Source organism: Odocoileus virginianus, unplaced genomic scaffold, assembly GCF_023699985.2.
Source record: "Odocoileus virginianus isolate 20LAN1187 ecotype Illinois unplaced genomic scaffold, Ovbor_1.2 Unplaced_Contig_170, whole genome shotgun sequence".
Taxonomy (NCBI): Eukaryota; Metazoa; Chordata; class Mammalia; order Artiodactyla; family Cervidae; genus Odocoileus; species Odocoileus virginianus.
In genome coordinates this window covers 1-17362 of record NW_027224487.1, presented here as the reverse complement: position 1 = coordinate 17362, position 17362 = coordinate 1, and the positions used below count along the sequence as shown (strand labels likewise).

The window sequence follows — 17362 nt, the reverse complement described above, 5'->3', positions numbered from 1 at the left end:
AAGTCTTCCATTGTCCACAAGCCTTGTCACCCAGTCACCACATAAGGACTTCTTTAGCACATTAAGTTGGCAGAAATATCTGTGTTTGGAAAGGAAAAGAATGTCTCAAGGGGGAGACTTTCAAGGGGGAGAGTACTGCCAGGGGACACTGACTAGGATAGGAATGTTTGGTGCTTCAGTTTGCATCTTAACTGACAAGTAATTGTTTTGGGGATGATAAAGGTGATTGGGTCTTTTTGGTGTAGGTACCACAAACCAATATCACAGGTGTACATTTGCTGAGCTGACATGTTCTGCCCTCTACCTAAAAGACTATGATGTGACCTTGCAGAGGTCACTTAATTGCTCTGGGTCCCAGTGACTTTATCATGTTGAGTTGAGTTTCATGGTTTTTAGTATTCTTTCAGTCCTGAAACATGATATTGTGTTTGAGTCTATGAGATAGCAGCAGAAACATCAGGGACCAGCTCTGGACTGGATATCTCTTAACCTCTGTTGTTTGTCATCTACAAAAAGTGAGTCATAGTATTTCATGCCATCCCATATTTCATGATCATAGGGAAGAGTTGATGTAAGAAAATGAGATAACTTTTATAACAGTGCTTTTATATTATACATAAAATATTCGATTATAGGAAATGATTATCATCTTTGATCCCTGGTCAGGATGTTCTCCCTCATAGACATCTATCAGTACAGCAAATTGTGTACCTGTAAGGTAAGAATTTCCCTCAATACAAAGACCATATTATATTAATACTTATAATACCATTTCTGACCAGGGTTTGGCATATGGTATAGAATTATTATTAAAGTGATCTTCATTTAATAAACAGTTGTTTCTCTCCTAGGTTTGCAATAGTTTCCCTGCACTCATTGATTATTTACCAGGAAGTCATAACAAAGTACTTAAAAATGTTGCTGATATAAAAAGTTATGCGTTGGAGAAAGCAATGGAACACAAAGCATCCCTGGATATTAACAACCCTCGGGACTATATTGATTGTTTCCTGATCAGAATGGAGCAGGTAAAATGTTAATGACAGTTCAGTTATCTGATCAATTGTGCATTCTGTGGTTTATTGACTAGTTCTGTATTTACCAGAGTTATTTTAATGGTCAGGCAAGCAATGCTGTCAAGCATTTTAAATATCTATTGTGTGCATGATAAGTAGAAAAATTGATCCTGCTCTTTGTGTACTAAGAATCTACCCAAAGAGACAGAATGACGTCTCAGATGAAATGGAAACAATTATAAACAAGTTGTTTATTCGCTAAGTTGTGTCCAATTATTTTGAGAAAATACAAAATATCATGCTGTAATATGAAGATGGTCATGGTAATTGCACACACTGTGTGAGGGAATGGAAAGAATGGTTTAAGGCAGCTGGCCTTCCTGTATGTCCAGTGGTTGGAAAAATAATAATATATTTGCATTGAAGGACAGGGGAGGGAATTTCAGATGGGTGTATGCTGTATTCAGCAGTGCAGAGAAGTGTGATGGGAAAGAGTAGGTGGACGGAAGAGCGAAACCTTAATTGAGTGTAAAATAAAATGGGTTGGCATAGATATGGAGTTGGAAGTTAGTGTCTGTGAGCACCATTTGTGGACAAGACTGTTTTCCCCTCCTGAGTCATCTTGACATCTTGTCAAAAATAAGTTGACTTAATATATGGGGGTTTATTTGTGTAATCTCAATTCTATGTCAATAATCTCTGCCACTCCTTATGTCAGTATCACATCATCTGGTGGTCTTAATTACTAGCTTTGTAGTTAATTTTGAAATTGAAATATAACTAAACTTTGTTGTTCTTTCTAAAGATTGTTTTGGCTTCAGTGGTCTCTTAAATTTCCATGTGGATATTAGAATAAACTTGTCAATTTATACCAAGAAGGCAGTAGTGATTTTGATAAGGATTGCAAAATTTTAGTGAGTCTATGCCTCTGGACTGTAAATTTCATGTGTGTTTCTCAATGTTTTTCTCCCTCCTAAGATGGGGCAGGAAAGCGAGAGTGGGCTAGAGCTGGGAATTTCACTTCTCCCACATGGAATGCTAGAGATAACTGGATGGGATATTTCTCCACCTTCAAGTTCGTTAGTGTCTGATAAAACCCTAGCAGGTGAGGCTCTGGTTAACTAGCTTCTCTTGAGGACAGGCCTTCTTAAGACTTTATTTGGCTACTCAAACTTGCGATATCTTTTTTCTTCTTTATCATTCAATGTATTTGTGTGTTTGGGTCTTAAGTGACTTTCTTGTAAATAATGTACATTTTTGTTTCTAATTTGAGGAATTAATATAATAAACATATAACATATTAGCTTCAGATGTACAGCATAAAGATTCAATATATGCATGTATTGCAAAATGACCACCACGTTAAGTCTAATTAGCATCCATCTCACATATAATTGCATTTTTTTCTTGTGATAAGAATTTTTAAGATTTACACTCCTAGCAACTTGCAAATTTACAATACAGTATTAACTATAGTTACCATGCTGTATAGTATATCTCTAGGGCTTATTTACATTTTACAACTGGAAGTTTGTAATTTTGACCACGTTCATTCATTTTGACCCCTCTTCATCTCTGATAGCCACCAATGTGTTCTCTGTATTTATGAGTTCAGATTTTTATTTTAGAATCCACGTATGTGTGCATGCTCAGTCGCTCAGTTGTATCCGACTCTTTGCGACCCCATGGACTGTAGCCCATGAAGCTCTTTCGTCCATGGAATTTTCCAGGCAAAAATACTGAAGTGAGCTGCTATTTCCTACTCCAGGAGATCTTCCTGACCCAGGGATTGAACCCAGGTCTCTTGTGTTTCCTGCTTTGGTAGGTGAATTCTTTAGCACTGCACCACTGAGAAAGCCTATAATCCACGTATAGGTGAAATAATATGATATTTTATTTTCTCTTCCTGATTTATTCCATTTAGCACAATGCCTTCAAGTCCCATCCACACAATCATAAACCACAGGATGACCTTCCTTTTTATGGCTTTATAATTATATTCCATTGTAAATGGGATATTTACTTACACAGTTTAAAATTATTAGATGTAGTGAGTGATTTACTTCAGTATACTACTTTTTATTGTAAGAAGTACAATACCAGAAACTTTCTGGTAAATTTTTAAATTTTTCTGGTATTGTATTTTTAGCTCCCGAATTTCTATTGATTCTTTACTATGATGTTGTTCTCATTATTGATATTCCCTATTGTTCTGTTACTTTTCTGATATTCTTAGTTCTATGTACATGGTTTAATTCATCTCTTTGCACATACCTACGACATGTATCTTATAGTTTTTAATCTAGTAATTCCACTGTCTGGCCTTCCTCAACAGTGGTTTGTGTCAATTTTTTTTCTTCTGTTAGTGGACTCTACTTGTAAGTTTTATATAATGTAATGTGATAACTCTGGAAATAAGATTTTACACTCTTCTAACAATTGTTATTGTTATTTGATGAAGACTGTATTCATTTCTTTTTGTAGTAATTTTTCCAGATTATTTTTGCCAAGACTATTTTCTTATCTTGTGTGGTCACTTGACTTTCTGCTCTATTTTCTCCATAGTTAGTGACCTTACAAAGATTCTCTTAAATACCTGTACCTAAATATCAATAGGAAAAGAAGGCATTCTCTTTATGTTTTCAATGAAAGCCATGGAGATTGAAACAGTGGTTGTTCTCTGTGCCAGCCTCTCAATGATCCAAACACACAATCCCAATGTAGAAAAATGTGGTCCAGTTTCCTGCTCTGAGATCCGCTGGCTACACCACAAATACAGTCCACACATTCCATAACTGTCTGCCTTGGAACTGGGTTATGAGGAACATTAGCCAGCATGGAAGATGTCTTTAGCCAGCATGGAAGATGTCACATTTATGAAACATTGCACTTAAGCACATTGGCTGCAAATGTCTAACTAGTTTTCAGAGTCCTAAAGTAGTTACTCAGATACTTTGTGCATGGTCAGTTGTTTCAGTGGAGGGATGGATTTCTGAAACTTCCTATCTGCCTTCTTTTGGACATTAATTCAGTAATGCTATCATAAAAATACTGAGTGTTTTGATCTACATTAAGGAAGGTTTTTTTATTTAATGCATGCTAAGTCACTTCAGTCCTATCTGACTCTGTGGACTGCAGCCTGCCAGGCTCCCCTGTCCATGGGATCCTCCAGGCAAGAATACTGGAGTGGGTTGCCACGCCCTCCTCCTTTATTTTTATAGGTCTTCTTTAATCTTTCAACATTGTTTTGTATAATTCCTTTCAGCAGTGTTTTCTATAGCCTAATAGTGATAGGCTATGTATACATAACCACTTTGTCTTCAAATCCAATTCAAGAAATGAAAATACTAGTATTGTTTTATGAGTTCACTGCATTTCTTTCTTTCTTTTTTTTCATTTATTTTTATTAGTTGGAGGCTAATTACTTTACAATATTGTAGTGGGTTTTGTCATACATTGACATGAATCAGCCATGGAGTTACATGTATTCCCCATCCCAATCCCCCCTCCCACCTCCCTCTCCACCCGATTCCTCTGGGTCTTCCCAGTGCACCAGGCCCGAGCACTTACTTACTTACTTTGAATAGTTTTGAATTGACAAACTTATAGCTTGTGTAAAGTCAAAGGCAATGACTCTTTCTCTAAAAAGTATACTCATTCAGAGTGTTTGGTCTCCCTTGAGTGTGTTTATTACTTAATATTAGACATGGCACTGGACCACTGGAGGTTGCAAATGCATCGTGAAATTAATACTCGCCTAAGGACAGCTTCACAATGTTTTTGCATGTTAACAGCCCCTCCTACTCAGTATTTAAAACAGCCTGCTTACTTTTAACTTGTCAAGTGCTTTTTTTGTTGTTGTTTTGTTGTTGTTCTAATTCTGTGAAAAATGCCCTTGGTGATTTGATAGAGTAATTTGTAGACTGCCTTGAGTCGTATAGTCATGTTCACAATATTGATTCTTCTGATCCACGAACATGATATATCTCTCCATCTGTTTGTCATCTTTGATTTTTTCATTGGGATCTCATAATTTTCTGAGTACAGATCTTTTGCCTTATTAGGTAGCTTTATGCCTAGATACTTTATTCTTTTTGGTGTGATGGCAAATGAGTCTGTTTCCTTCGTTTCTCATTCTGATCTTTCATTGTTAGTGTACAGGAATGAAAGAGATTTCTTTTCTATGTATTAATGTTGTATCCTGCAACTTTACCAAATTCATCAATGAGCTCTAGTAGTTTTATGGTAGCATCTTTAGGATTTTCTGTGTATAATATCGTGTATAATACCATTGGTTGCAGTGTGGTGGGTGTGTACTCAGTGATGTTTGATCCATTGGTTATTTAATAACATATTGTTCAGTCTCCATGTGTGTTTTCCCTGTAATTGATATCTAATCTCATAGCCTGGTGGTTGGAAAAGTTTCTTGATATGATTTCAATTTTCTAAAATCTACTGAGTTTTGATTTGTGACCCAAGATGATATCCTGGAGAATGTTCCATGTGTGCTTGATAAAAGCATGTATTCTGCTGCCTTTGAATGGAATGCCCAATTAATATCTAGGACAGTAAGTTTTTCTAGTCTAATGGGTTATTTAAGGCTTGTGTTTCTTTCTTAATTTTCTGTCTGGATGATCTGTCCAGTGCTGTAAGTTTAAGTTGCCCAGTATTATTTTGTTACTATAGATTTCCCCTTTAATGGCTGTTAGCATTTGCCTGATACACTGAGGTGGTCCTATGTTGGGTGCATATGTATCTACAACTGTTACATATTCTTAGATTGATCCTTGATCACTATGTACTGTCCTTCTTTGTCTCTTGTAACAGTCTTTATTTAATTTACTTGTTTATCTTTATTTATTTGGCTGTACCAGGTCCTAGTTGTAGCATGCAGGATCTTCTAATTGTGGCATGTGAGCACTTAGTTGCAGCATGTGAGGTTTAGTTCCCCAACCATGGATCAAACCTGGGCCCGCTGCATTGGGAGTGCAGAATCTTAGTCACGGATCACCAGGGAAATCCCAGTCTTTATTTTAAAGTCTGTTTGTCTGATATGAGTATTGCTACTCCAGGTTTCTTTTGATTTCCATTTGTATGGAATACCTTTTTCCATGCCTTCACTTTCAATCTATCAAATACTTGTTTTGAGTAAGAAAGAGGAAGTGTACCAGTAGGCTTCTATTTATATCTTGTTGGCAAAAAATTAAGCTGCATAGCCTGAAAGTGAATGTGTTAGTCACTTGGTTGTGTCTGTCTCTTTGCCACTTCATGGACTGTAGCCCACCAGGCTTCATGGAAGCCTGTCCATGGAATATTCCAGGCAAGAATACTGGAGTTGGTAGCCATTCCAATATCCAGGCGACAGAGAAGCCATTGCCTTCTCCAGGAGATCTTCCCTACCCAGTAATCAAACTTTAGTCTCCCGCATTGCAGGAAGATTCTTTACCATCTGAACCACTACCTAAATGCAAAAGAGACTGATGAATGGAACTTTTAGGCAAATGAGGAATAAGGCAGGAGAAAATTACATTTAAGTCAACTGATCTATAGTATTTTGTTTTTCTATACAGTAGTTGTTTTTTTTTTCTGTGAAGACCAAGTAATTTGTGTGTTGCCTTAACTTTATAAAACCATGAGCTATTTTGGATTAAGGGCAATTTTGATGAACTAGCTTGTCAAACAATTTTATCAAATCATTCCTAGGAAAAACAAAAACAACAATTGGAGTTTACTTTTGAAAACTTGACAACCAATGTATTTGATTTGTTTGGAGCTGGGACAGAGACGATGAGCACCACTCTGAGATATGGGCTCCTCCTGCTGCTGAAGCACCCAGAGGTCACAGGTATGGTACATGGTGAGCAGGATGACTGCAGAAGAGATATTGGAAAGAGACTGGGAGTGTTTTCCATCTTGTTACTAGTAGTTCAGTTCAGTGCAGTTCAGTCATTCAGTCGTGTCCGACTCTTGGCGACCCCATGAATCACAGCACACCAGGCCTCCCTGTCCATCACCAACTCCCTGAGTTTACTCAAACTCATGTCCATTGAGTCAGTAATGCCATCCAGCCATCTCCTCCTCTGTCGTCCCCTTCTCCTCCTCTGTCGTCCCCTTCTCCTCTTGCCCCCAATCCCTCCCAGCATCAGAGTCTTTTCCAATGAGTTAACTCTTTGCATGAGGTGGCCAAAGTACTGGAGTTTCAGATTCAGCATCAGTCCTTCCAATGAACACTCAGGATTGATCTCCTTTAGGATGGACTGGTTTGATCTCCTTGAAGTCCAAGGGACTCTCAAGAGTCTTCTACAACACCACAGTTCAAAAGCATCAAGTTTTCGGTGCTCAGCTTTCTCCACAGTCCAACTCTCACATCCATACGTGACCACTGGATAAGCCATAGCCTTGACTATACGGACCTTTGTTGGCAAAGTAATGTCTCTGCTTTTTAATATGCTATCTAGGTTGGTCATAACTTTCCTTTCAAGAAGTAAGTGTCTCTTAATTTCATGGCTTCAATCACCATCTGCAGTGACTTTGGAGCCCCCCAAAATAAAGTCTGATACTGCTTCCACTGTTTCCCCACCTATTTGCCATGAAGTGATGGGACCAGATGCCATGATCTTACTTTTCTGAATGTTGAGTTTTAGGCCAAGTTTTTCACTCTTTCACTTTCATCAAGAGGCTTTTTAGTTCCTCTTCACTTTCTGCCATAAGGGTGGTGTCATCTTCATATCTGAGGTTATTGATATTTCTCCAGCAATCTTGATTCTAGCTTGTGCTTCTTCCAGTCCAGCGTTTCTCATGATGTACTCTGCATATAAGTTAAGTAAGCAGGGTGAGAATATACAGCCTTGACGTACTCCTTTCCTATTTGGAACCAGTCTGTTGCTCCATGTCCAGTTCTAACTGTTGCTTCCTGACCTGCATACAGGTTTCTCAAGAGGTGGGTCAGGTGGTCTGGTATTCCCATCTCTTTCAGAATTTTCCAGTTTATTGTGATCCACACAGTCAAAGGCTTTGGCATAGTGAATAAAGCAGAAATAGATATTTTTCTGAAACTCTCTTGCTTTTTCAATGATCCAGCAGATGTTGGCAATTTGATCTCTGGTTCCTCTGCCTTTTCTAAAACCAGCTTGAACATCTGGAAGTTCACAGCTCACGTATTGCTGAAGCCTGGCTTGGAGAATTTTGAGCATTACTTTACTAGCGTGTGAGATGAGTGCAATTGTGCGGTAGTTTGAGCATTCTTTGGGATTGCCTTTCTTTGGGATTGGAATGAAAACTACCTTTTCCAGTCTTGTGGCCACTGCTGAGTTTTCCAAGTTTGCTGGCATATTGAGTGCAGCACTTTCACAACATCATCTTTCAGGATTTGAAATAGCTCAACTGGAATTCCATTACCTCCACTAGCTTTGTTGGCAGTGATGCTTTCTAAGGGCCACCTGACTTCACATTCCAGGATGTCTGGCTCTAGGTGAGTGATCACACCATCGTGATTATTTGGGTTATGAAGATCTTTTTTGTACAGTTCTTCTGTGTATTCTTGCCACCTCCTCTTTTTTATTTCCACTTATTTTTATTAGTTGGAGGCTAATTACTTTACAATATTGTGTGGTTTTTGCCATACATTGACATGAATCAGCCATTGATTTACATGTATTCCCCATCCTGATCCCCCCTCCCACCTCCCTCTGCCACCTCTTCTTAATATCAATCTCTGTTTGAACAGCTTAATGTTATCAGATTTAACAAAGGGATGGTGTTGGGAAATCTTTACGTAATACAGGAGGATGACAGACAGGAGTGAAGACACTGTGGAAAGTAACAAAAGTGATAAAGCATCATCTGGATTTCATGGAGGTCATGAGTAGCAGGCACTCCCAGCATGAACTGGCGTGGGGCTGCATAATGGCTTTATTATGGAAAGGCCACTTTGTTGTCACCTCATTCTAAACATGCAGTGTTCTAAAGCCAGGGTAGGGGAAATGGAAACTCTCCTTGCTGCTGCTGCTGCTGCTAAGTCGCTTCAGTCGTATCCAACTCTGTGCGACCCCATAGCTGGCAGCCCATCAGGATCCTCTGTCCCTGGGATTCTCCAGGCAAGAATACTGGAGCGGGTTGCCATTTCTTTCTCTGGAAACTCTCCTTACTGAAGCCTGAATGGAAATCCTAGAAATTTAGTGAGGTAGCTAGAGATAGTGTCTACTTTCTGGGAAGTGATCTAAAAATTTAGGTTCACAAGAAATTGTACTATTCAGGTTTAAGGTGCCTGTAAAGGTATTTTATTAGTCCAGAAATCTGGTTCTAGAGAAACAGTGCTTGCCAAAATAAGAACTTTGGTGGTCTATAATTTTATCTTTTACAAAGAACATTATATAAGACATTTACTTTTAAGGAGTTATGATTATTCATAGCAATTTAGAAACAATGTCCTGTCATGTGTCAGGATGCCTCTACAATGACTATGAACTATTACAAATGAGAATCTGTTTTCTAATATTGGACAAGAGGAGGCCCGGAAACAGCAACAGATAGACCTTTAACAAATTTCTAAAACACAGAGAACATATTGAAGGGTAATAATGAAGTCAGTAGAGAAGATGAAGTTGTATCCTAAATATCAGAAAAGGAAGATATTTCCCTGGTAGCTCAGTTGGTAAAGAACCCACCTGCAATGCAGGAGACCCCGGTTTGATTTCTGGGTCAGGAATGTTCCCCTGGGGAAGAGATAGGCTGCCTAGCCAGTATTCTTGGACTTCCCGGTAGCTCAGACGATAAAGAATCCATCTCCAATGCGAGAGTCCTGAGTTCGATCCCTGGGTTGGGAAGATCCCCTGGAGAAGGGAGCATGGCAACCCACTATAGTATTCTTGCCTGGAGAATCCCCATGGACAGAGGAGCCTGGTGGGCTACAGTCCATGGGTTGCAAAGAGTCGGACACGACTGAGCAACTAAGCACAGCACAGAGAAGATTAAGTTGTGTCCTAAATATCAGAAAAGGAAGATACATAATTAGGAAAAGTTATCTATATTCCTACCATTCTGTAAGTTTCAGCATTTAGAAGTAGCAGGTGTCAAGCAGAATAGAGGGAGACAAAGGCTGATAAAAGTAGCTCACCTAGTCACAACTCTGTGACAACTCCCTAGTGGCTCAGAAGGTAAAGAATCTGACTGCAATGCAGGAGACCCAGGTTCAATCCCTTGGTCGGAAAGATCCCCTGGAGAAGGGAATGGTAGTCCACTCCAGTATTCTTCCCTGGAGAATTCCATGGACAGAGGAGCCTGGAAGGCTACAGTCCATGGGATCACAAAGAGTGGGACATGACTGAGAGACTAACACTTTCACTTTATCATATCACTGTGTTCCCCCAACAGGATGGGAGAGGTTTACTTTCTAGAGAAGTGGAATCTAAGAGGCCCTATGCCCAGGACACTGGGCAGAGACAGGAGGAAAGAGTGAGGTCACAGCATGGAAGAAAGTATAGGGAAGAATCCACATCTTGAATTCAGACTCAGCTCCTTTCTGCATCCTGCTTCCTGAAATTCAGCAGCAAGAGAAGAGCTCCAGAGAGTGAACACTCTGGAGAAAAGACCTCCAAATATTGCCCAGTAGATAGATAATTCTCTTGATGTGTCTATCAGAGTGAATGAAATAAAAACATTCACCCCAAGATAGAGGGTCGTGAAACTTCAGAACACCAGGATAAAAGAGAAAATCACAAAAACTTTCAGAGAGATTTAGCAGGTCATAGATAAAGGATTAGAGTTCACAACAGCATCAGAATTCAAGAGCAACTATCAAACTGGGTATTGATTTTATAAAGGGTAATTTTATAAAGGGTAATTTTGTGTTTGACAAAATTTTTACCTACTCCTTCCCTTTTCTCATCCAAATGCCTGAAGTCATGTCATAGGAAGTCATGGCTCCAGAAATCTTGAGAACTCATAAAGGAGAATGAAAGTGTCAGGGCTATTGCTAGGTATCAGTCATAGAGAATATCCACTGCAAAATGGATTAGATAGATAAAGCAGCTATGAAGGGAGACACCAAACAAAAGAGAAGTGATTTATGATCTAAAGTCATGTCACAGGAAGTCATGGCTCCAGAAATCTTGAGAACTCATGAAGGAGAATGAAAGTGTCAGGGCTATTGCTAGGTATCAGTCATAGAGAATATCCACTGCAAAATGGATTAGATAGATAAAGCAGCTATGAAGGGAGACACCAAACAAAAGAGAAGTGATTTATGATCTGAGATTTCCTTATAAAATGAAAATTATTATTTGGAGTTTGGAATATTTATCTCAGTATTTGGAAATAAGTCTAGATCAAGATACAGAAATGTATAAGATGAAATAAAGAGACATATTTAAGTCCAAGAAAATACAAAAAATGAAACATAATCATAGTTGTCTGATCAGGAAGCTTTGTTTATGTATTCAGAATGATGATAAAATGAAATTCTAACAGCCGAAAGTTGTGATCTATATATATTGGGGGAAATGGAGTAACAGAATTATGTGTGTTATGTGTGTTCTGCATGAAGTGGAGATGGAGCTATGCTAATAAATTCTAATCTCCCATAGGACAATATTGTCTAGAAATAGGTATGTTAAAAATAGAAACGGTGAATTATTATTTAGAAATATAGCATCAATTTCAGAAGAAACTGCTAGAATACTCAGTGTGGTGGCTTATGGAAATTGGAAGATGAAAAGAGTACCATCACAAATTGTGCAAATACAGAAATACACAAAAACATGTATAATTTAACTTTTCTACCTCTATATTATTTTGTTAAAAATTAACATCTGATTCCTATTTTTCTTTCAGCAAGGACCATAATGTCTTGAGGTTATGTTCTGTTTATGTTTTAAAACAGTTCATCATTTGTTTTATCATGTATGTTAATATAGAGATATATATAGATGTATTGTAAGCCAAGTTTGCAGGAGACTTACATACATCTATATTACAGTCATTTTCTCTCTATGTCTGGGTGTACTTCTGGGAATGGAACTTATTTTTGAAAGATTTTTGTTTATTTATTCATTTAGTTTTGGCTGTGCTGTGTCTTTGTTGTTGCATGTGGACTTTCTCTAGTTTTAGCGACTGGGGCTACTTTCTAGTTGCTGTATTCAGGCTTCTCATTGTGATGGCTTCTCTTGTTGTGGAGCACAGGCTCTAGGGCACACAGGCTTCAGTAGTTACAACACATAGGCTCAATAATTGCGAGGCACGGGCTAAGTTGCCCGGCAGTATATGGAATCTTCCAGACCAGAGATTGAACACGTGCTCCCTGCATTAGCAGGCAGATTCTTATCCACTGGACCACCAGGGAAGTCCTAACTGATGTTTATAATGATGTTGGAACACCTTCATAATGCCTCGTGTATCCTTGAATTCAGTCCTGAATATTCATTGGAAGGACTGATGCTGAAGTTGAAACTCCAATACTTTGGCCACCTGATGTGAAGAACTGACTTATTGGAAAAGACTCTGATGGTGGGAAAGTTTGAAGGCAGGAAGAGAAGGGGACGACAAAGAAGGAGATGTTTGGATGGCATCACTGACTCAATGGACATGAGTTTGAGCAAGCTCCGGGAGTTGGTAATGGACAAGGAAGACTGGTGTACTGAGGTCCATGGGGTCGCAAAGAGTCGGACATGGCTGAGTGACTGAACTGAACTGATCCCTGAATTCGTATGCAAATGTGATATGCATTTTTCTTTTTTGCATTAGTCATACTATCTCTTATCAGCTAAGGTCCAGGAAGAGATTGACCATGTGATTGGAAGACACCGGAGCCCCTGCATGCAGGACAGAAGCCACATGCCCTACACAGATGCTGTGGTCCACGAGATCCAGAGATACATTGACCTGGTCCCTTCTAGTCTACCCCATAGGGTGACCCGTGACGTTGAATTCAGAAACTACATCATCCCCAAGGTTAGATTGATTTCTCTTACAGTGACTTCAGTGGTCATGACATTCCCACTTCACGGTATGGGTGCAATCCTTAATGAACACAGATGAGAGAAGCACAAAAATCATATGTGTAGCAATTCAATGGTTTGTGTTTTGTTTCCAGGTTAGTCTAGAAAGCTTTATAACAGATTTTGACAGGTAGCAGTGTAAGTCTTCCAAATTCGTTCTGCTTTGTTAATATTGTTTTTCTGATCTTAGCTGTTTACTTTTCCAAACAATGTTAGTACTAGTTTGTCAATTAACCAAAGCTCTCTGCTGGGATTTTTATCAGTGTTATATTTGATCTATTTAGAAAGGCTTAACATCATGACTCACTTTATCTTTGTGTTAATAAATATGGTATATACTTCCAGTTTTGGGGGGTTTATAGTTCTCTCAAAAATTTTTGGTGTACTGATTGGCTTGCAAATATTTTGTTGTTTTTTTCCCTGCTGGGTGCTTAATATTATTCTTGCTTTACTAAAATTTTTAGTCTTTTCTATTTCTTTTATCTGGAATATGGGAATATAATCAGCTTCCATCATTTGATGATTTTAATGGTAGGAAATTTGCTAATTTTAAAATAATTACTAATAATCTTTCTCTAAATTAATTGCAATTTCTATATACATTGCCCTGTAATCTGGGTTAATATCCATGTTTCATCTTTGTTTCATTTCTGATCTACAGGAGAGTGGAGGTTAACTTAACTCTCACTACTGAGCATGTTTTATGTACATTTTGGTAGATTTTAAAAATTAGATTAGGAAATTTTACCCTCTTTATTTTTTTATGATTTTTAGGTTATAATTGCTATACAGTTTATTCATATTGATTTCTGCAACTATTGCTATGATTGTATGGCCTCAAGTTCCCACTAAATATACATATTATAAGTATATACACAGCTGAATTTGGTTTGCTACATTTTGTTCAGAACTTCTGTGTTTAAAGAATTTTGGTCTACTATATTTCTTCCTCAAAATTTTCTTGTCAGATTTCTGATATTAAGATAATGTTGTCCTTATAAAGTGAGATGAGAAATATTCCCTGATGTGGGCATATTTTATAAGTCTTCCCCTCTTCTACTTGTGGTCACCTAGCTGTGCCTTTGATGTGCCTAATAACTTTTTGTTGAGTATCAATTGTTATAAATGAGAAAATGCTGAGTTTTAGGCAATGTTTATATTCTTCCACAAAAAGTTCATCCTTCTCCTAGTGGATATTTAAAATGATATAACACCTCCCTTTTAAGTAAAATGTGGGCATTGACACAAACTAAAATTATTAATAACTTTAGATGTTAAAACAGTGGAAGCATGAGTCTTAACCATTGGACCACCAGGGAGATTCCCCTAGCCTATATTTCAAATTTTCTCACTTTTACTGGAATATCCTTTGTAGTCTTTTTTTGCCCTTTTCAACTCAATATCCAGCCAAAGAGCAAGCATGAAATCTGGCTATCTTTACTTTTTAGTCTTCCTTTATGAGTTCTCTTTGCCCTCTTTGCTTTCTTTCAGTACATTTCACTTTGTGAAGTGTCCAGGCCAATACTCATGTAAAACATTCTTCAAGCTGGTTCTCTGGAAATTAGATTCCAGCTATGATTGAGCAAGAGAACTACATAGGTGCTTTGTGTTTCCCACTGAAATTCGTTGGGAAGGTGGGAGGCCACATCATGTCACTTACCTCGTTATTGGTTATGCACTGTTGTTCACATAATAAAATAGTATCTGTCAGGTTTCTCCATGGCCTAAGTTCTGACTTTATTTTTACACTTAATTAATAAAAATCTATGGCACATACTGGTGATGGTGGTTTAGTCACTAAGTCATGTCCAACTCTTGCGACCCCATGGACTGTAGCCTGCCAGGCTCCTCTGGTCCATTGGATTTTCCAGGCAAGAATACTGGAGTGGATTGCCATTTCCTTCTTCAGGGGATCTTCGTGATCCAGGAATTGAACCTGGGTGTCCTGCAATGCAGGCAGATTCTTTACCAGTTGAGCTATGAACTTGGTAAATTTCATGCTTAACATTCACCCTACGATTTTAGCATTAATAGGTAAATGTTGCTTAAGTCAGTCACCCTAAGATGAATTGTTTTAAAATGATTTTTCTATTTTTTTATCCTTTCTTTGTTTTTAAGCTAGCATCCATCTCTGATGAACCCTGCCATATACTTTAAGAAACAATCCACGTGACAATGATAAATACTAGTAGTTGTTATTGTTATTATCACAGAAGTTATTATTAATTAGATGAGAAATCTCTTTATAAAAGCCTTATGAACAGATAATCCAGACATCCTAAGCTCTAACAGAGTCTCCCTGTTTTGAACCATAATCTACATATTAGATGAGTGAAAACTAAAATAGTAATATAAAGCAGCTGATGGGGACAGACACCAGTATGATAAGCAGAATGGATTCATAAGGTCTAACACCCTAGGATCCATGGACTCACTACTTCAAATGCCACTGAAGTCAACACTAGCAATATCACTGTCACTTGCCTTAAGCTTTTTCATTGTTTATTACTTCGTCTGGCTCAAAATGCCGTTGTCTTTCTTTGGACCTAGGATTCCTCACCTGTAGGTCATAAGATTGTAATAAATAATTTATAACATTTCTTCCAGCTCCATGACTTCTTTATAATTCAGTTTATCTTCATCTTTTCTTCCCAGGGCACAGAGGTATTAGTATCGCTGACTTCTGTGCTGTATGATGACAAAGTATTTCCTAACCCAGGAGTGTTTGACCCTGGCCACTTCCTGGATGAGAGTGGTAACTTTAAAAAGAGTGACTACTTCATGCCTTTCTCAGCAGGTAACAAAATTTTTTCCTTTGTTACTTCAAGGGACAAGATGCTTTGGGGGACAGGGATCAGTTGGAACTTCTTATTAAATTCCCACTCAGGGGCTGGTTGAATTGTTGTTTTCCTATACTCAGGCGTAGCAATTGTAATGCCGACACACTTTCCCTCCTCATGATATATGCTCTTTATTGGACTAAGTCACCAAAGCTTTGGAAAGATGACCCAATTCTTTCAAATTCAGAAATAAAATTTGAGCTAGGTGCTGAAAATATAAGAGGAGTGCACCTTAACTAGAAGGAACAATGTGTTGTAAAACTTGAAACTTCAAGATGTGTTGAAGATTGATGAAGACGTAGTTAGAGCAGAGCATAGAGGCTGTGAGGAGTGGAAATAAAGATGATGCGGACATCAGACTAAGAACATAAAATACAACTATACTGTGTGTTTCCAGGAGAAGAAAAAGATTTATGAAAACATGAAATATCAAATTGCACGAGAATAGTTAATGAGGTACTTGGCATAGTGCCAAAGCTCATTAAAAATTTGTGTAAATAAGGATAGCTGTTAAGATATGAAATTATGTGGACAGCATGTGGATCTAGCCTATGTCTGTCTATCTAACTGTTGTGGCTTACATTTATCCATTCAACCATTCAGCAATAGTTACTGTATAGTCTCTTGCTGACATCCAGAAACACAATGTTCAAGGAGTATGTACTTTCTGTGTTTGTTGTTTTCAGGAAAACGGATTTGTGCAGGAGAGAGCCTGGCCCGCATGGAGGTGTTTTTATTCCTGACAGCAATTTTACAGAAATTTACTTTGAAATCTGTGATTGACACAAAGGACATTGACACCACCCCAACTGCCAAAGGATTGGGTTCTGTGCCACCTCCTTACAAGCTCTGCTTCATTCCTCTATAAGGAGGTGTCTCCTATGGTGTTGTATTCAACTCCTTCTCATCTGGACCATTGATCACTTCCTTTCCTCTTCATCTTCTGCCTAGGAATGTCTTCTCAACCTCTTTTCTTGTTATGGTGCAGTTTCACTGCAGAAATATATCTGCTATTCTCCATGTCCTGTAACATTTTTATTGGCCATCACATATGCTAATGCTTTATCTATTATTGAGTAGCACTATGTAGTCAATACGAAATAGAACAATAGAAAAAGATGATTAGCGTATGGCAATGGAGAGTCATTATTCCAGTGTATGTTCCTAATAAAAAGCGTAATTTGATGAGCCAGTTCTCAGAGTTTCCCTACAGTGTGCCTAATACAAGTAAGAAAGGAAGGAAAGTAATCCAAAGAAGTCATGTTGGTCTCATAGTGATCAGCACAGAGGACTAGGGAGATTAAGCAGGAAAGTTCTCTTGGCTGCATGTCACCTAGAGTTACTTGAGGTTTGGATTTGAAACTGAAAGAGATTGTGTTCAGGAGTGCCTCAATAGGAAAATACTGAGATCAGTGATAGTAAAGAATTAAATCCAAAGTAAGCCACAGAAAACTACAAATGAAAATTAGAGAGGAAATCAGTGAAATTGCAAACAAGGAATCAAGATAAAAGT

General features: G+C 38.1%; 1 protein-coding gene across 1 annotated transcript; it reads left to right on the top strand.

The window, feature by feature from the left end:
* Positions 1–635: 635 nt before the first annotated feature.
* Positions 636–17037, top strand: LOC110152734 (cytochrome P450 2C42-like). The gene is made up of 6 exons (XM_070464728.1): positions 636–718; positions 852–1028; positions 6720–6861; positions 12775–12962; positions 15665–15806; positions 16536–17037. The coding sequence occupies exons 1-6, from the start codon at positions 668–670 to the stop codon at positions 16715–16717; spliced, it is 882 nt and encodes a 293-aa protein (XP_070320829.1). The 5' UTR covers positions 636–667; the 3' UTR covers positions 16718–17037.
* The last annotated feature ends 325 nt before the right edge of the window (positions 17038–17362 follow it).